The 20,485-nt window shown below is 40.4% G+C and overlaps 1 protein-coding gene across 3 annotated transcripts in view; it reads left to right on the top strand.

Moving 5' to 3' along the window:
* The window catches only part of KCNMA1 (potassium calcium-activated channel subfamily M alpha 1), an 829,668-nt gene extending 809,568 nt beyond the window's left edge, over positions 1–20,100 (top strand). For 2 of the 3 annotated variants that reach the window (XM_084845223.1, XM_084845224.1), the window contains exons 25-27: positions 1,049–1,243; positions 4,542–4,660; positions 7,976–11,013. In XM_084845223.1, coding sequence (XP_084701349.1) covers positions 1,049–1,243; positions 4,542–4,660; positions 7,976–8,225 — 564 coding nt within the window. In that variant the 3' untranslated portion in view covers positions 8,226–11,013. Of the gene's footprint in view, positions 1–1,048; positions 1,244–4,541; positions 4,661–7,975; positions 11,014–19,718 lie in introns of those variants that run through there. The other variant, XM_084845225.1, reaches the window with a different exon arrangement.
* The last annotated feature ends 385 nt before the right edge of the window (positions 20,101–20,485 follow it).

Raw genomic sequence — 20,485 nt, 5'->3', positions numbered from 1 at the left:
ATAAATTTGAGGAAAGGCAAAAGTGTTTCCAGTATGAGCAAAAGTTTGCAGGAAAGGAGGCTTCTCCACATCCCTGAGTAGTCATCCAGTTTTGCCTGGAGCAAAATGTGAAGCCAATTTTTTCGAGTGTGTGTGCGTGTGGACACATCATTCAGTACAGTGGACATCACTAGGATTAGAGATGATGAAATTTTTTTAATTATTGCACTCAGTCAGTCATAAACTGTGGATACTTAATGGAGCATCTTTCAACCAGGCCACTGTACTTTTAAATGAACTTCCTTCTGCTGGCATCCAATTAATATTTAAAATGCCCATTGTTTGCCTGACAGACCAGTGCAGTTACCGATGCTGGCAAAATGTCACTGTAGAGTAAGTCTTCCCTAATAAACCACACTTAACCTATACCCTAGAGTTTTTTAAAAGGACCAGCAGGACTCTAAACTCATCATACATTTATCTGGAATGAACTCAAAATGTTTAATTGATACATGCTTGTGTCTGAACACTGTCAAGTCTTGTAATAAGATGTTTAGTACAATACATTGGGAAGACTGCTCGAGTCCAGCCACAGTAATAAGTAATGACATCCGAAGCACAGAGGCGGCTCCCCAATGGATTGGTGACAAGTATAAAAAGGCAATCTAGCCTGTGTAAGCTTTAAATGTGGTCTGGGTTTTACAATTACATGTCCTAAAGGCTGTTATTAGACATGAAGGCAGTGAGAAGGAAGGCAGTCATTGCTTCACCACTAACACCAATTATAGGAAACATGAATGATTTACATTTTTTATTCTTTAATAAAAATCAGCCCTGTGTTGGGGTTTGAAAAAAAAAAAAGATGGGGGAGAAAGATCGAATAGAAGCCTAATGGGACAGAAGAAAATAGAGTAATTGGGGTCTGCTGTCTTTTCACTTCCAATGGGAAATTATTTGAAGAGACAGCCAACAACTTTAAACAGCAGAAACCCAGAAAAGTTGTAATTTGGATGTCTTCAGTTGTGACTTTAATGGTGTTTGCTTAAAGAGCGTTCTTTTATCTCTGCAGACATACTTCAATGACAATATTCTCACACTGATACGTACGCTGGTAACAGGAGGAGCCACACCAGAGCTGGAATCTCTGATTGCTGAGGAAAACGCTCTGAGGGGAGGCTACAGCACACCCCAGACACTTGCGAACAGGGACAGGTGTCGGGTGTCTCAGCTGGCATTGCTAGATGGGCCTTTTGCAGACCTTGGGGTAAGACCATGACAGGAAAAGGAAGCTCAGGAAGCCATTATGTAACTGCTTTTGCCTCCTCCTTGATACAGAAGATGTATAACTCTCAAGGCAACAGTGATTAGGGATGGGTGAGAAATTTGTTCTGACAAGCTTTTTATGTTAATTTAGCAAATCTGCACTTCCTAAGCCAATAGACAAGTCGCAACAGGTATTCAAAGCACAAAATCGGATGCGCTTTTCTGAGCTTGGCGTTATTGAAAAGTGTGCACAATATGCATAAGTGTGCCCAAAACTGCAGTACATCAATGAAAACGACTCAGAAATGTGTACATTAGAAAAATGAGCATAAAATTTGCATACATATGCAAAAAGGCACCCAGAAAAAGCATGAATTTCCATGTGGCCTTTAAAAAAACCTTGCAAATGTATGCAGAAACAGAATGGAATGAGATTAATCCCCCCAAATCCAACAATTGCTGTGAGACTGAGATGGTCAGATCCAGCCTGCCCTAAGAGATTGTTAGATTCATCACCTTTGTTTTGTGAATCTCCTACCCAAGTTTATAGAATTAATATGACCATTTGGGGCCCACTTGCCTTAACTACCCTAGGGATTGACAACTGGTGGTGGCCGAGGAACTTAATCCGTTCCCCAAAGATTACACAGCAGAACCACAAGGCCCCACCCAAACCTGTTATGCACCTCAGCAATTTTCATCTACATAAGCTGGCAACCAGGCAAAGGTCTCTTTAACACCATCCCCCTCCCACCGTTAACAGCAACAAAGGTTTTGAAAGCAGCGTTCTTCACTTATGCACCTCAGTCACAGACTTCTGAGTATGATTCAAGACATGAGAAGGTGAGTGAGTAGTTGAGAGGCATAAAAGGAGAACTCTGTAAAAACTTCTATTGATGTCCACACTGGGGAGGAGGGTGTTAACAGACTCTTTTCAGGGTGTATGCAGGTTTCATTGGATGAAGCCGAAGCTCCTGTCCCTTCAGCCCTTGCAAAATTATACGACCCCTGATAAAAATTAGTTGCTAACCAAAACTCTATTCTGACTGAGAAGCGGCAGAAAACCAGGTAGAAGGTTTCTGCAAGGAAGCCCTCCCGGCCCCGTTGTCATTTTCTTTTTGCCGCCTTGTCGATACGTGGCTTTCGAGGGAGGCCACCATCTCCTGCCCATCCGCTCTGAGCAGGCGGGTCAGCAGGGCCCCTTCTGCTGCTGCTGCTGCTTGATTATTGCTGCTCTTACGCTTTTGATGGGTGGGTGGGTTGTTACCTATTACTGCTGTTTTAATTGTGATAATATTATTTATGTTTTATGGTTTTCTTGTAAACCTCTTTGGAGGATTAAAAAAAAATAAAAGCAGGGTAAAGGTTTTTTAAATAAACAGGTGAATAATTATATGAAACCAGCCACCTGAGCGCTGGGCCTAGGAGAGGTGGTGCAACTGGATGTGGAGACTTGACTCAGTGGCCTTCCATACTAAAACAACAACACCCCAGCTTCTGCGTAGAGAACCATGTCAGGGAGAAGGATTCTAGCCTAACTTGACATAACAGTCATTCATATATATATTCATAGTCATTCTCATATATATATATATATATATATATATATGTATGTATGTATGTATGTATGTGTGTGTGTGTGAGAGAGAGAATGACTGTTATGTCAAGTTAGGCTAGAATCCTTCTCCCTGACATGGTTCTCTACGCAGAAGCTGGGGTGTTGTTGTTTTAGTATGGAAGGCCACTGAGTCAAGTCTCCACATCCAGTTGCACCACCTATATATATATGACTGTTACGTCAAGTTAGGCTAGAATCCTTCTCCCTAACATGGTTCTCTATGCAGAAGCTGTGGTGTTGTTGTTTTAGTATGGAAGGCCACTGAGTATGTATGTGTGTGTGTGTGTGTGTGTGTGTATATATATATATATATACACACACACACACACACACACACCCCAACGAACATCCAGTCATATGACACACCCCACCCCGCATCTACAGTCTGAAATGTTACAATCCCAAACAGGTTTACCACCTCATCTCTGTGAGAATTAGGCTTTGGACTCATGTCCATCTGCCATAAGAAGGCTATACATCTAAATAAATACTGCCTTACATAATCTCAAATACAATGCTTTTCATTGGTGCCAGTTCACACATTCAGCTGTCAGTCATCAAATGTAGAAAAGAAACTGAGTGACATATATACGTCTGAAGAATCAAATAAAAAAAGCTGAAACAGAAAATTCATCGTATGTGCATACATTAAATCCACACGATCCTCCTTCCCCTTTGGTCACCTGTTTTGTAGAGGGAATGCACGTATATACTTCCTGAATCATGTGTAACATCCTATGTGTGTTAGGAAGCACATGCTCAATCCTGATGCCCCTTCATGCATATAGGATTCCGAGTTCATAAGTGTGTGACCCACTTCGCAGTTCCTTCAATATGTGAATCCACTATCACTGATCATTTTCATCACCACAGGCAATTACCAAATACTAGAAAGCAATCAGGGAAGCAGCAAGCCTATCACAAGTTCACTATTACTTTTATTCATGATGGTGAGGCTGAGAGTTTGATTCATTGTGTACATGAACAAGTTGCTGTCTCCCCCATACTGAATACCAATTGAGTCCCATAATCAAAACAAATGCTTGGCTTGAGGACAAAAGAGAAGCTTGATGGGTGGCAACTTCAGTTGTAGACAAACATGTTTTTTCTGCCTCTTCTCTAATTTCCTTTTTTTTCCCCCAGGGGCAAAGTGGGGGGATTCTTGCCTACTAAGTGTTATTCTCCCCAGTGAAATCCAAGCTATCTTGGTGAAAATTGACAACATAGTTAAATAAACTGAGCCATATGACACAGTAATTTCCAAGACTGGAGCAAAAAAGAAAAAGTCACACCTTCTTAATCATTCAGTAGTTCAGACTGCATTGCTCTTAATTTATGGAATAGCTGTTCCCTGGCCCCAAAGCTTACATGTTCAATTAAAATAAGAGTCAGTCACTGTTCCCAGTTCATGTTGTTGTTGTTTTGCAGTACAATCACTGGGATTGCACACATTCCCATGCACACATTTATTAGCTGGTTTCAAGATTAAACATTTGAATTTGACAGCTCCTTGACTAATTGATTCTCACTTGTGACAAGTAAACAACAGATTGCCTCACACCTTGTCCCCTTGGCATAGAACTACTGACTTAAAATATCTCCCTCCCCTTCAGTCTCATTGTGGTAACTGAGGAGGAAACCCCCCCACCCTCTTAATTTAATTTTATTTTTTGTCTCCTAGGATGGTGGTTGTTACGGAGATCTGTTTTGTAAAGCTTTGAAAACATACAATATGCTTTGCTTTGGAATATACCGATTGAGAGATTTCAATCAAAGCACGCCTAGCCAATGCACCAAGCGGTATGTGCAAAACTATAGTCTTTTGACCAGTCATTATTTTAAGTGTTTTTAACCACCCTTATAGAAGTCGCCATAGACTGCTGTGCAGCAAGCAAGTCCTGCCTCTCTTGGCAACAGATACTGACCCACATGGTGAAACTATCCATGGTTTGTTAGCCATGGGTTTTCAGCAGTGAGAACAAACCATGGGTAATAACTTTGGGTTGTTTCTCCCTCAACAACCCAAAGCTTTTTGTTTGGATGTCATGGAGAACAACCAATGGAACATCCCTGGGTTATGTAGTGCACTGGAAATGGATAAGCAGTCAGGAGCCAGCTTGCTCACTCCCACTCACTCCCAAACAACCCACAGTTAAACAAACCATGAGCTACTTCATCATGCAAAACGGGTCATCCTCTTCTTAGCACGGAAGTAAATAGAAAACATACTAGAAATGATACCCTTTCTGTCATGACAAACAAGTGCTCGCCATGCAAATGCAAGCTTTCACATTTCCCAGAACTTTTCCTTGGGTTGCATGTTGAAGAAAAAGAAAAGTAGACGTTGGTGAGCAAGGACACAATGTTAAGGATTGTTTCACCTTATCTCTGAGTTTTGCTTTGCTTTTGCCTTAAGAGGGCAATGGTAGAAGTATTTGTACATATGCAGCCCGATCCTATACATGTTTCCTTAGAAGTAAGTTTCACTGAGTTCAGTGGACTTATTCCTAAGTGTACAGAGGATTGCACACAACTTTCAGGAAACACTTATACATAGTCTAGTTGTATATAAAAGAACTCCAGTCATGTTAAGAGTGAAAAATCTGTGGACAAGTGCAAGTAATGCATAACATCACACCCTATACTTTTCTCCCCATCACCTGCCCTTGATCCTGCCCCCACATCAAAACTGAGGAAGCATTCTGAATAACCTGAAAGCACAAAAGTTGTTCTTTTAGTGGCTTGGGTGGATTTTTGTAATGGATCGGCAGAACCATCTGACTTTGATCTACATATAAATAAGCAAAAGGCTGTCATCAGATGATCACAGAGCGCCAAAACTCACCACCACTGAGTAACCATGATCAGCCATTGCAATTTTTAGGCTATTTAGAAAGTATATTCCCCTCAAGCCTCCCCCCCCCCACACACACACCCCACCACCACCAAACCACAAACAGTTCCCATCAAAGCTGCAAAGGTGACAGGGATATCTGAATTACCTTTTCTCATATGAACTGCCTGTGTGCTGAGATGGTCATCAAAGGCCCAGCTCTGGCTGCTTCCATGATCAGAAATGAGATATATCATGGTGACCAGAGACAGACCTTTTCTTTGGTGGTGCGCAGGCTTTGGAATTTCCTCCCTAAAGATGTCCATTTGCTTCTCTCCTTTCTCCTTTAGCAGCAGCAGGTAAAACCTATTTTATTTGGTTGGGCTTTTGGAAAGGGAGGGGGTTATTGTCTGTTGCTGTTAAATACATAACTTGGTTATATCTGATATTCTCAGTGTTTAAATATTGTATTTCTATTGTTTTAACTTATTCTGTTAATAAGAACAGAATTAATAAGTCTGCCTTTGTGTGCAGTTGGGTCAGAGGATGTGATACAAATAATTTAAATAAATGAACAAACACCACCAGTTAGTAACCACCAACAGGATCACCCATTTCTGTTTTGCTTTTAACATTTTGTTGCCCCCAAAGCAAGCACAGGAGTTTGTCTCCAAAAGCCTCTGCAGTTCTCAGGTTAGCAAATGAGATAAGACAAGAGGTTGAAAGAGAATGGAGAAGAAGTCAGGGGATTGTAGGGGCGGGAAACGCAAATTAGGGAGAAGGAAAGACTGCAGGTAAGACAAACAAAGGGAAAGGGTTAAGATGTGAACAACAACAACAACAACAACAACAGAATACAAATAGAAGTCTGATCTTTGCTGATCAAAAGATCCCCAACCTGCAGGACATGCTCTCTTCCTCCTAACCCATGTGGCAGAGCAACACCAGTAACCCAGCATAGGGATCCATCTTTTCTTACTTCAAAGCTATCCTGTCAGCTGATTGATGTAGAAAACCTGTTCGCTGCAGCTATGGCTTGCAATGCCAGTATGGAATTTTTAGGAGAAGTAATAGGTTTTGCAAAGTCTCAAAACATTCCGTCAGGGGGACAAAGGTACAAAGATGGGGAAAGTGGAAATAGAAATTTTATTTTCCTAGTTCCCCGCCTATTAAGGAACCAATGTCAATTGGGCCACCACATTTTTGCAGCCTTGGTTGTGATGTATCGGTAATTGTATGGGAGTTTTTTATGGCAACTCAAATACATCTCATTTGAAAGATAACCTATATTTAGTGGTTACAGGGGACAATACTAAAGATTATCAGTTATAGCAATCAAGGCAGCCCAATCCATAGCCCTACCAGCTGAATTCATAATGGTTTTATCCCACTGTGATCAGAGAAACAAACATCCTAAGAGACTAGAACATGCGATTTGACATCTGAAATGTATGAATTACTTTTGAGAAACACTGCAACCTACTTCATGTGACAAAAAGCAGCCATGAAGTTGCTTGAAATCTTATTTGCGTGGCAGCTGTGCCACGGGGATCTGGTCATCTCACCATGTGATGGCAAATTTTTACAGAAATCTTTTGTGACAGTGCGGAAAGCAAAAGTGCATGGCAAAAGCCCAATCAGTGCAAGGAGCAACTACATATACAGATTTAAGCCACGTCAGTGTTGCTCACCATATCAACCGAAATGGGCCTCAGCAGCTGTTTTCTGTCACTCAGGCTAATACAAGCATCCTGCTACTAAATGTGTTCACTAGGAAGGAAGACCCATTATGTTAGCAGCTAGAGATGTGCAGAAGCCTCCTGAGAAATTTTATTAAGCTTATTGACACGCTTTGAGCATTTCTTGAAATTTACGAGAAGTTTTGTCTTTGAATTTGCTTCTGATATTTAATTATGGCAAAACCTAGAGATTTTCAGAAACCACCAGAAAAAATGTTGCTGGTTTTACTGAAACTCTTTTCCCTTGAAATTCTTCAGGTGTTTCATCTGTGGTAGATTTCAAGGGCAGAACCCTGATTATTGGCCCACTGATGTCATCATTGTAAGCCTTTACAGTGGTACTGTGGGATTAACTCATGGGGAAACTGCTCTGACAATACTGCTGTTGTAACCATTAACAGGCACTGACTGCAAAGTACAGCTTACAAGCTCATTCCAGTCCTTTTACATGAATTGAGTGAGCTGAAAATATGTTAGTGTACAGCCTGGTACCTGGGAACCTTGTAGAAGGGGAGTAAGACCACTGTTCTTTTTCTTTTTCAGTTTTGTTATAGCCAACCCACCTTATGAGTTTGAGCTTGTGCCGACAGACTGGATCTTCTGTTTGATGCAGTACGACCATAATGCTGGCCAGTCCCGGGCTAGTCTCTCCCATTCTTCCCATTCTTCATATACGTCTAGCAAGAAAAGCTCATCGGTTCATTCTATCCCAGCAACTGCAAACCGACAGAACCGCACTAAGACGAGGGACTCCCGGGAAAAGCAGAAGTACGTGCAGGAAGACAGACTTTGATATGTGTACCCACTCCCACCGTGTGTGAAGCTGTATCCACCACCCATACCCTCCCAGTTGGTGTGTCCAATAATAGCTTTCCCTGTTCTCCCCAGCCTCCCCCCATGGAGTTCCCATTTTTATACACATATTTTGCATATGTATAACAGTGTGCATGTGATTGTCATTTTTATTTCAATACCATAAAACCCTTAAGCACAACAGCAACAAAGCACACGGACCAAACATTGTTTATGACACAGAGCAGGTGAAAAAGAGTTAACAACAGATGTGGATAACTCCGTATCATAACTGCTCTGTGTATCAGTTTAGAGCAAGTGTAGCGTTAAAATTCACTTGTGATGTCAGTTACAGAAAGGAAGTAATTTAATGTGGTGTCGAAAAAAGGGTACTTACATAAGAAATAAATTCACACACATGAATTTAGGGGTTCGGGTTCCACCAATGGGTTAGTTTTCTAAGAATCAGTACTTCTAAGAGCAAGTACTATGGGACGGCTTGAAACGGCATGTGCCTCGCACCATTTTGTATAGTTGTACTATGCCTGCTTTTATACCACAGACATATCAGGGACTCTCTTGCACACAGGTCTTTAAAAAATCCCTAGTAGAGTGAGTGCCTTCTTCCCTTTAATATAAAAATACTAAAAATGGCCAGACATGTAGTTCTTCAACTCTAATGATTTAACCTTTTTTAAGGTTCTAATTGCATATTAAATTCTGTCTATACTGCCACATGAATAACTATATTTTCTCTCACTTTTGACATTTGGGATGAAAAGCCACATGTATCATAAATATTGAATGCAACTCATTAGATTCTTCCTTCATAAGACGTTTACATCTATTAAAAGGTGAACTAGTCATCTTATGTACAGAATAAATGGGTAAAATCCTTCCCCACATGGTGAAGGATCATACTCATAATATTCAGAAAAGAGCAAGTAGTTTTCCTTGTGTAAGCATCAAGCCTCAGGGACCTCTTTCTTCCCACTCAGATAGTTTAATTGTGTACTATTAATACTTCCAGAAATAACTTGCATATATATGTTCAAGAAAATCTAGGGTCATTTTAGCTAGTACATTCAGCAACAGTATACATGGCAGTACAGCTGCTTTGCATAATACCTGCTGAACTTAAAGGCAATGTATCAGTCTTGAGAGGATTTAAACAACCCACAGAACAGATTGCATGGCATTAGTGTGCATTCCTAACTTCTCCAAAGGGGTTGCCAGATTCCACTGCCTTAGAACAATTGTCAGTGTTTCCCAAACTGTTGATACTTGGGGCACAGTTTGTTTGTTTCTAGATTAAAATTGGAGGCATGCTTCACGCTCTCACTCAAAATGATAGATCGACATTTTCCACCAGCTCCTAGAACAACAGGCATACTTATAACTGTTCGGTAGCTCTGTTAACAAGGGTTCCCCTTTGATGCCAGAGATGATACCATAGCTTTCTTGGCCCTGGTGATGCAACATGGATTCCTCCATGCTTGCCAGCTGTAGTATAGGGCTGTGTCAGGGAACTGTGACATGCTCTTTCTCCACCCCAACTCTTGGGATGATGTCACTACCCATTTATTGGCACGGGGGGAACAATGCTGCACTTGGGCTCCCTGCTCCAACAGGCATAGATTGGTGGGTGCAACCAACATGGTGCCTTCGTTGTCCAAGGCAGGCTTTAGTCACACTCACAACATACTGGTCTGCTAAACAAAACAGTTTGGGAATCACTGTACTAAAGGCATAGACTTGAAAATCTCTGAACTGACATCTTGCAACCTTCTGCACAGCTCAGTAACTTATATCTAGCCCCGAAACTCATTTACTTGTTAGTAAATCCTGTTAATTAGTTTCAAGTAAATGTGGTTAGTAACATAGTTCAGCAAGATGCTGGCCAAGCTGACAACATTGCAGATAATTAAATGTGGTTCATAGAAATGGAATCAGGTTTGAATGCCCACAGAAGATGACAGGTTTCTAAACTATCAGGATCACACCTTGGATTCCTGCACAACCTTCTCCATCTGTTGCAGAAGGCTAGTTTCTTGCAACTTCACCATTCCTTGCTCCCTCCATCCCCTACCCTATCCTTTCCCTTTATATAAATAGCTAGCTGGTTGCCTAGCATGTGCTCTTCATTTTAGAAAGTATATTTGGGATGGGGGGAGTTGCTAGATAGAAGTTTCCCACCTCACTCCCCCTTCAAGAAGCATGATGATTATAGAAGCTTTCTGTGTGAATTGAAAATAAAGCCAAGCACTTTTACTGACAACCTCTGGTTTGGTACAATGCGGGCTACGCTCAAGGCATCTTCTGCTTACTGATAATGATGATTGGAAGTTCCCCATCATATGTACTGAAGGGTGACTGTAAGTTGGTATCATTGGAAAATATTTCAGATTAATGTTGCCCCCCTCCCCACACCTGTCCTCAGCCCCAACGCCAAAGCAATACTGCTATCCTCCTTTTCTAGTGCTTGATCGTGAACACAAATTTATACACTTTTGCAAAAGAAGGTCCTGATGTTTGCCATCAGGCATTTTCTAACACACACCAAGGATGTGCCAGTTAAAGTGCTCAACAGGACGCGTGACAGTTTAAAAGCCTTGTAAAACTTACATAGCTTACTTCTCTTTCTAAAGTGCGACAAGGATGAATAGAATGGGCCAAGGTATGACAATTGATGGTTCTGCATGAGCTAGAAAACTGCTGTGGGGTTTTCCTTCTATAACTTTGTCCTTGTGAAAACTTGTGACACATTAAAAACCACGTTACCAAACCTGATTCAGTTACTCTGTTTGTTTTTAATTTTAATTTTGGGTTTGTTGTATTTTTATTATTTTTGCTTTCTTTCTAAACCTAGAGTAAGCTGGCTGTTGCTGCTGCTGTTGCTCAACTCTCATTTGTTATTTCTTTTGTTTTTAAAACTTTTCATGTGCTTGCATTTCCAACTGCACGTCACGTGTCCTTCTACTGAACATCTAGGTACTCAGTGAAATTATTTTCTTGTGGTGCCATCTTGTCTTGTCCACTTTATCCTACTACTGTCACCCAATATATGTTCACTACCATCCATCTTCCTCTTTCTAATGGTGATACTGTCTTGATATTATGCTACTAATTTATTTAAACTCACATGAGGGGAGGAATACCACATGCTACTTTGCCACCAGACCTGCTTTTCTGTTTATGCTACATCCTGTTTCCTGTGATGAAGGAAAGGTTGTTCTTAGGAAAGCAGTTGCCATATTCATTTGATAGCAAATAATGTATCTAAGGAAAATGCATAATTTTATGTTCAAAATGAAGACAATCATTGATCATTTGTTGGCATTAGAAAATGGCCAGAAAATGTCCTACATGAAGCAAAATTCCCAATGAAGGCCTTGCCGCAATTGGGCCTCCAAGGGCTCAGTGCAGCAAATACTGTTGCTGTAGGACCTTTCCTTTCAATAGACCTGGCACAGAACGTGATACATGCACTCAAAAATGGCATACAGCCCACAGTTCTTGCTGGATTGTGCCATATACCATCACCCTCTTTTACACTGCTTTCAGTATCTTAGGGTGCAATCCTATGTATATTTATACAGAGAAAAGGCCTACAACTCCCAGCATGCTCCAGCTGGAGCATGCTGGGAGTTTTAGGCCTTTTCTCTGTATAAACATGCATAGGATTGTGCCCTAAGTATATTTTTTTAGTAGAGGTGGTGTGCATGGGCTTATTTATTTACTTATTTGGAGATCCTTGTCTTTGCATAAAGATCCAAGTGTTTATAACATGTTTAAACGTTTCAGGCTCTGTAACATAAAACAACTGTGAACATCATATGGCGGGGGTGGGACACACACACATATAACATACTTATCCTCTCATATACAACCTATCTCCCATTTGAAATGCTATTACAGTCATATATACCTTCAGTTAATTTGGATTGCAATTCTAGGTGCTCTGTCTTAATTGGCTTGCTGGACACAGTCTGTAAAGGTCAAAGGATAAGGATCTTCAATTATACTTAGCATTTATATAGCACTTTCTCTGCAATATATAGAACAACCCTGTACGGTAGGTCATCATTATTATTCCTCTGTAGCAGAAAGTGAGCTAAGGCCAACACAATTGTTTACTGTATTGATTAGATTGGCAGCTTAGGAACAAGGAGATGTGGGTTCAAATCCTCACTCAGCCATGATGCTCATGGAGTGACCTTGGGCCAGTCACTGTCTCTCAGTGTAACCTACTTCACCGGTAGCGTAGGCTTCCTTCATGGGTCCAAGTTCACACTCTTTAACTATGTTGGTCTCCCTCTGCATTCAGACCGAGCCAAACAGGAAAGGACTCAGAACCAGCACTGCCCTCCCCCACCCCCATTGGTTTAGCACAGGCCCTGATATCCTCCACATGTACATATAATCTTTCTATAGATCCTGGGATGGAGTGGGGGAGTCAAAAAGGGGAAAAACCCAACACACATTCAGGCTTCCCTCCTTGGACTCCAGAGTGAGCATTTTCACAGGCCTCCAGCAGCTGCAGCTGCAATATCAGCATCATTTTTAAAGGTATTTTCCTCTCAAGGAACAAGTGAGTCAGGAAGCATTGCCCTCACTCTGAATTACCTTCATTTGCCCTCAGTGGCAGTGTCAAATAACCAAATCTGTCTGGCTAAATAGTGACTCTTGCTTCTAGGGGATAAAAACACTGGTTTTAAAAAATTAATGGCACTGCAGCAGCAGCCAGTCAATACTGTGAAGATGATCCAATCCAGTGAAAAAAAGAGATAAACATTAAGGGGACTTTGGAAGAACATTTATTTCCTGGTAAAAATGTTCTGCTGTGAATCATAGAACAGTAGGGTTGGAAGGGGCCTACAAGGCCATCGAGTCCAACCCCCTGCTCAGTGCAGGAATCCAAGTCGGAGCATCCCTGACAGATGGCTGTCCAGCCTCGTCTTGAACGCCTCCAGTGTGGGAGAGCCCACTAATGTTCAGCCCTAGGCCTAACTTCCAGTGCTGGACCTTTCACAAAACACTGAGCTCTGTTCACACAACCGGGCATCTACAAGTGGTGGCCTGAGCTGGAGATGTGCATTCCCGAATCCTGATCCGCATTGAAAGTTGCATCCTGCAATGTTCAGTGAGGCCCAAATGAGCAGAGTAAACTGTGCAACGTGGATGCAGATGCACATCCAGATCTGCATTGCCTGCCTGCTCATGCTCTCCCTTGCTGGATTGGGGTATTTATGTTGAGATCAGAATTGGGCAATGTGTTCCCAGCTGAAAGCAAAATTCTTAATGAGCCATAGGGGTACAGCTGGTTTGCATATTTTAGTAACATGAATGTAACATCTTTTGCACATAATTTTTAACAGCATAAATGATAGCTAAACTGCAGCTGGTAGACACATCCCCAGACTATATATTATTTCCACAATGTAATGGCATAAAATGCTAAGGGGGGTGGCATAAAATATCACTGAACTGTCTAGAACTATGAGGGCTACAGACATACTTGGTTTTAAAAATGAAAGCTGGGGATCCTCAGAATCTTATTTAGCCCTTCTGGGCCTGTGTTGCCCACCTCTGAACTCAGAGGCTTTAGTCCATAAATTGGCTTTAGTCCACCAGAAACGTATCAGAATTCTTTTCACATTTTCAAGTGTCAATTGACATGCCAACAAATATTATATGTAATAAATTATATTCTGTTTGGAAATATTGCCTACAAAAAACGGGTTGTGAATGTGGATTCTGAATTGGTTCAGGTAGCCCCATAAATACAGAGAGAGAGAGACAGAGAATTCTGACCTTAGGAAGACTTTTCCAAGCTCAGGACCAAACTAGCTGTGATGGTGGCAGCCACATTTTATTAGATCATGTGTCTCTCCTCATATCAAGTAGGAGGTTGGAGGTGCAACTAACACTGAGATGGGTGTACAGTTGAGAGGAGCTGAATAGTAACCAATGGTAGGAAAACCCTTGAGGGGGAGTAAAAAATACCCTTGAGTATTTTTTTTTAAATTCATGTATAATATTTTTACTCTGCCCTTAAGCCAAAAAGGCTCTCACGGCAGCTTACAAAGATAAGAAATAAGACAGCCCACAGGGTATGTAGGATGGCATGAATCTGTTTTGAGACCCAAACCAAAAGGTTAATTTTGTAGCACAAATCTAAAATGCAGAGTCTTCCAAAAAAAAAACCCCAAACTTACTTTCTTCACTTTATTTTGTAACTTAACCCCAAGGTTCATAAAGGGGCTACCAAGAATAGTCAATCTTGAGCAGCTTTGAACACCATTTCTTTGTTGGAAAGATGGGGTATAACTCATACAAACAAACAAACAGCTTAAAAATAGGTTTATGGCTTCTGCTAAACACTAGGAAATTATTTTATTATAGGTAGCACTTGAATTACAATACCACTGAATGTAAAATCAAGTGTAGTAAGAATTCAGGGCATAATGCACCTTAAAAGTCTACTTTGCAAGCCCCCAAATGAGTAGTTATTGTTCAGTCGTTAAGTCATGTCCGACTCTTCGTGACCCCATGGACCATACCACGCCAGGCCTTCCTGTCCTCCGCTCTCTCCCGGAGTGTGCTCAAATTCATATTCATTGCATCGGTGATGCTATCTAGCCATATCCTCTGCCGTCCCCTTCTCCTTTTGCCTTCAATCTTTCCCAGCATCAGGGTCTTTTCCAGAGAGTTTTCTCTCCGCATTTGGTGACCAAAATATTTGAGCTTCAGCTTCAGTATCTGTCCTTCCAGTGAGCAGTCAGGGTTGATTTCCTTTAGGATTGACTGATCTGACCTCCTTGCAGTCCAAGGGACTCCAGCACCACAGTTGGAAGGCATCAATTCTTCGGCGCTCGGCCTTCCTTATAGTCCAGCTCTCACAGCCATACGTTGCTACTGGGAAAAGTAAAACCATAGCTTTGATTATACGAATCTTTGTCAGCAAGGTGATGTCTCTGCTTCTTACTATGCTGTCTAGGTTTGCCATAGCTTTCCTCCCATGGAGCAAGCATCTTTTAATTTCATGGCTACAGTCACCGTCTGCAGTTATCCTGGAGCCCAAGAAAATAAAATCTGTCACTGCTTCCATTTCTTCCCCTTCTATATGCCAGGAAATGATGGGGCCAGATGCCATGATCTTAGTTTTTTTAATATTGAGTTTCAAACCAGCTTTTGCACTCTCCACTTTCACCCTCCACAAGAGGCTCTTTAGATCCTCTTTGCTTTCTGCCATTAGGGTGGTATCGTCTGCGTATCTGAGGTTGTTGATAATTCTCCCGACAATCTTAATTCTGACCTGTGATTCATCCAATCCGGCATTTCTCATGATGTACTCTGCATATAAATTAAATAAGCAGGGCGACAATATACAGCTTTGTCGTACTCCTTTCCCAATTTGGAACCAATCGGTTGTTCCATGTCCGGTTCTTACTGTTGCTTCTTGACCCTCGTACAGGTTTCTCAGGAGACAGGTAAGGTGGTCTGGTACTCCCATCTGTTTAAGGATTTGCCACAGTTTGTTGTGATCCACACAATCAAAGGCTTTAGCATAGTCAATGAAGCAGAAATAGACGCTTTTCTGGAATTCTCTTGCTTTCTCCATGATCCAGCGAATGTTGGCAATTTGATCCCTAGTTCCTTTACCTCTTCGAAACCCAGCTTGTACTTCCGGTAGTTCTCGGTTCACATACTGCTGAAGCCTAGCTTGTAGGATTTTGAGCGTAACCTTGCTGGCATGTGAAATGAGCGCAATTGTACGGTAGTTTGAACACTCTTTGGCATTGCCCTTCTTTGGAATTAGAATGTAAACTGACCTTTTCCAGTCTTGTGGCCACTGTTGAATGTTCCAAATTTGTTGGCATATTGAGTGCAGCACTTTAACAGCATCATCTTTTAGGATTTTAAATAGCTCAGCTGGAATACTGTCATCTCTGCTAGCTTTGTTGTTAGTAATGCTTCCTAAGGCCCACTTGACTTCACTCTCTAGGATGTCCGGCTCAAGTTCAGTGACTGCACTATCATGGCTATCAGGGACATTAAGATCTTTCCTGTATAGTTCTTCTGTGTACTCTTTCCACCTCTTCTTAATCTCATCTACTACAGGTAAATGGTAGTATTCTTGAGCTACTCTCTGAATGCAGTTTATACAAGAGAACCTCCCAGTGGATTTGCATATCTTAAAGAATTATTACCTTATTTTGCTGCTCCTGATCCTAAAAAGCATGCACAATAATGGAAACCCATTGCCTTGCTAGTAGTTGGTACCAACATGAAAATATGAATCACTGCCCTTTTGCTAATTGTTGCAAATATTTTGGAAATTTAGTAGTGATACCACCAGATTTTGCCCTAAGCGAAAACATCAGGAATTTCAAAGGAAGCGAAAAGAATCTTGCCAAGATCAACAAAGTGTCTCTGGAAGGTTTTGCACATCCCTAAAATTCAGGCAATGGAAATGACCATTTGTCCATTTCAGGACAGCTCATGTTATTCCCACAAGGTTTATATCAATAGAACAGCCTGATCTAACAGGAGGAAACGCTTGCCTAAATACATATTTCTGCAGGCTGAAAATCCCAATCCAGGATCTGATTGTCTGTTTATAGGAAGAGAGTGGGGAGCAGATTGAGATGACCAACACAATTGTCCCAGCTTCTGCCTCAGGCATTTCAGCACAGGGGAATGTGCATACAGCATTTATTGGCATGTATATTTCCTCCTGTTGGATTAAGAAGCAACATAGTTTCCTTCTCCAGACCCTCCCAGACTTCAAATATCTTGCCCCAAGTGCTCCCTCATGTAAAGCAAAGTTTGCAAAGCATCACGTCTGACAAATATTAATGAAAAAAGATAAGAGATAGAAAGTATACATACTTAATTTCTCTAAAAATAATTTAAATACAAAGCATTTTAAAAACAGTTATTTTGAAATGGTTTGTGTGATCCTGCAAGGCTTTTAAAACAAGCGAACTATCACATTTTAACACCTCCCTGAAAGGTTAGTTTAACTACAGATCATACAAAATTGGTTTCCACAAATGCATAGTGGTTCATGTGTCACACTTGAACTAAATGGTTTTTAAATGGAGTTAAAATTATTTTGATGCATACGCATTTCCTAGAATTGTTTTTCCCTACAACCTTTCTGAAATCAGTCCATCAGAAGCCTTTCCCTTAGAGCCTCATTAACAATTCAGACGTTCTGATGACTTTAAAAGATCTATGGCTATATATGTGTAAAACCCAGCTTGACAAAAAAGATAAATGAATATAGAAAGAAGCTGTTGGAGTCTGGCAAGCTGTAGATCATCTTAGAACAGATTGTAACTTTATCATTTTGTCAGGAAGAATAATTTAAGGCACTTAATCAGTTCGCTTCGCTGTGCAGGATTTAACATTATGAATTCCTATCGGCCAATCTGTTCAAATCAGAGCAAACTTAATTAGAGAGTGAAGAACCTGGTTCAGAATCAAACTAGCTTCCTTAGGGAGGGAAGCATCACCCTTTTGAACATGTATATTTGAAAGAGAAATAAAAATCTATTCACTTTGCCTTTCTTTGATTTGCAGGATACTTGCAGTTTAAAATTAGTTATGTAAAAAGTTTCCACAAACAACATAAAATGGTACATAACAAGCTGCTGGGGGAATAAAACCTCTATGTATCAGCTAATTCTTAATACACCAGTTTAAGTTGGACACCTAACAAAAATAATACATGCACTGGAAGCAGGGCCTTATTTCAAAGTAATGTCAGTATACAGCCACAGCAAGGTTTAGGAAAGATTCCTTTGGGCATCGTGTACATAAATCACTACACTGCTGTGGATGCCACCACATCAACTTATTCAGACACAATTCCCTGTATAAAACCTCCAAAGGAATCCCAGCAGAGTTCTTCTATACGCAAGTGGTTGGGAAATGGTTGGACATGTTGGGAAATGCATATGGGACAAATTCTATGTTTCACTGCATTGGCAAGGGCCATTGTGGCAACTTTAGGCCCATATAGGAGGGAAGGTCCTAGGTCCTTCCCCTCCTCCAAATGGGCACTTTTTCACAGCTTTGAGCCTGCAGGGATTCCTTCTCAGCCATGCTGGCCATGCCTATAAACTGTTACGCCAATCTTGCCTGTCCATTTCCCTGCTTCCAGGGTTGAACAAATCAGTCTATTTCTGGTCTGTGTCACCTTTGCACATGTTCACCCATCAGTCTGTTTGATCCCATTCCTGCAGTAATCTATGTATTGTTTTTTTTAATCTACACAAAAACTTGCACTTAGAGATGCATTCTCAAAAATGTACATTTTAAAAATACATTTTGATCATTTTATTGAGATGAGAATGCATTAGAACATTCGGGAAGTGCAAAATCCAGTGGTTAAATAAGTCCCAATCTGCATATTCGTCCAGAAAATGCAGGTCAATTCAATTTGTATTGAATTGTACAAAGATCAAATTCTTTAAGCATTCCTATTTTGAACTTTCACGAGATAAGTAAGCCCATGATGCCTAACTGGGGCTGTTCCCCAGTTGTGTTTCACAACTGCAGTCTAGGACAGGGAATATGTAGGAACAGACAGCAACTATTCTGCCATCAGCACCAGGAAATATAATAGCCCCATTCCAGGGGGAATTAGTGAAAACTAAATGCAAATTCAACTCTAGCTGAAATGGCACATTTTCCCGTTTTGCCATTCAGATTCTGAATTTCACAGTTCACATTTGAAATATAAATTCATATTGATATGATTTTGGCAGGCATCAAATACACATCTCATGAATGATCATCTGTCATATGTTAAGTTCTACTGCATGTTATCTACCAATTGCTGTCAAATACTGCATGTCAGCTATCAGTTATGTCAACTCTCAAATGACATTGCATGTTAATTTTCTAATCCTATCTAATAATAAATACTATCACAGGTCAGTTCTAATACTGCCAAGTATAGAATATTAGATTTCAGAAATGAAATTTCAGTTACTGAAACCAAGTATCACCACATATGAAAAACAGATAACCAAATATTTGACACTGAAATTCACAGTGGAGATTATTCCAGCAAATTTATCAGTAAATTCATTTCAGTTCTAATCTAAACCATGTGGACGTGCTTTCCTCAAAGTCGATCATGAGTCACTTCACTGATCACATTAGAGAGCAGCACTTCCCACACTCCATGTTAAAGGGTCTAATCACCTTCCATAAATAAGTCAGTCAGCTTCCAGTTCATTTTAACCCTTTGCCTTCAGACTTGCAAACTTTCCATCCTTTCTTCTAAGCAGTGTGTTTTCAGGTTTATAAAGACTACAGCACTTCACTGCTAGCCATTATTCAAAGTCACTTTCTATGGATTGCTTTTTAAAAAAAACCTATATGCACTTTTCTCAACTGCTTTTGGCATGGCACTAATTAAACTTCCCATTTTCCTCCTCCCTTGTTCTGTCTCTCTACCCATTTTGCTCTTTAGCAGAAAAGAAATGGTTTACAGATGAGCCGGAAAATGCCTATCCCAGAAATATTCAAATCAAGCCCATGAGCACACACGTGGCCAATCAGATCAATCAGTATAAATCTACAAGCAGCTTGATACCGCCAATCAGAGAAGTTGAAGACGAATGTTGACTCACAAGAGGCCAGAACATTTTTTTTAAAAGAGAGGAAATAAACCTGACAGACTTCGTGAATGGTGATGTGACATTTATTCCTTTTTCATGCGGAACCACTGGTGGAAAAAGTTAAAAAAGGACAAGCGTTTGCCAGAAAGCAAAGTAGACATCTTTCTTGTCTGCCTTTAATATTTGCTTCCATGTATTTTGGAAATTATTTCATTTATAAAAGAACATAATCAAAACAGTCATGTATAGCCTCTAGTGTTTTAAATTATTTTTATTTATTAGAAAGAAAATATATTTTTCCTTTATTTCATTGTCAAGTATTTTTCCCTTAACAAAACAGCTGCAAATGTGGCCAGACTCCAGCAAATTTTATATATATATATATATATATATACACACACACACACACACACACACACACACACACACTAACTATATATATATATATATATATATATATATATATATATTCTCCTGCTCCTTTCTGTGTCTTTTTGGAGAATGATGGCCACAACTCAAAGCAAAAATGTAAGTAAGAGAGACAAATAATGTATTTTAAAAAAAAAGGTCCACTTGTATTTTAGTAAATCAAAGACGAAGAAACAAAGAAGAGTTTACT

The sequence above is a fragment of the Heloderma suspectum genome, chromosome 3 (genome assembly GCF_057233095.1).
Source record: "Heloderma suspectum isolate Gila_16-S chromosome 3, 16-S_ref, whole genome shotgun sequence".
Classification (NCBI taxonomy): Eukaryota; Metazoa; Chordata; class Lepidosauria; order Squamata; family Helodermatidae; genus Heloderma; species Heloderma suspectum.
This window is presented reverse-complemented; position numbering and strand designations above follow the sequence as displayed.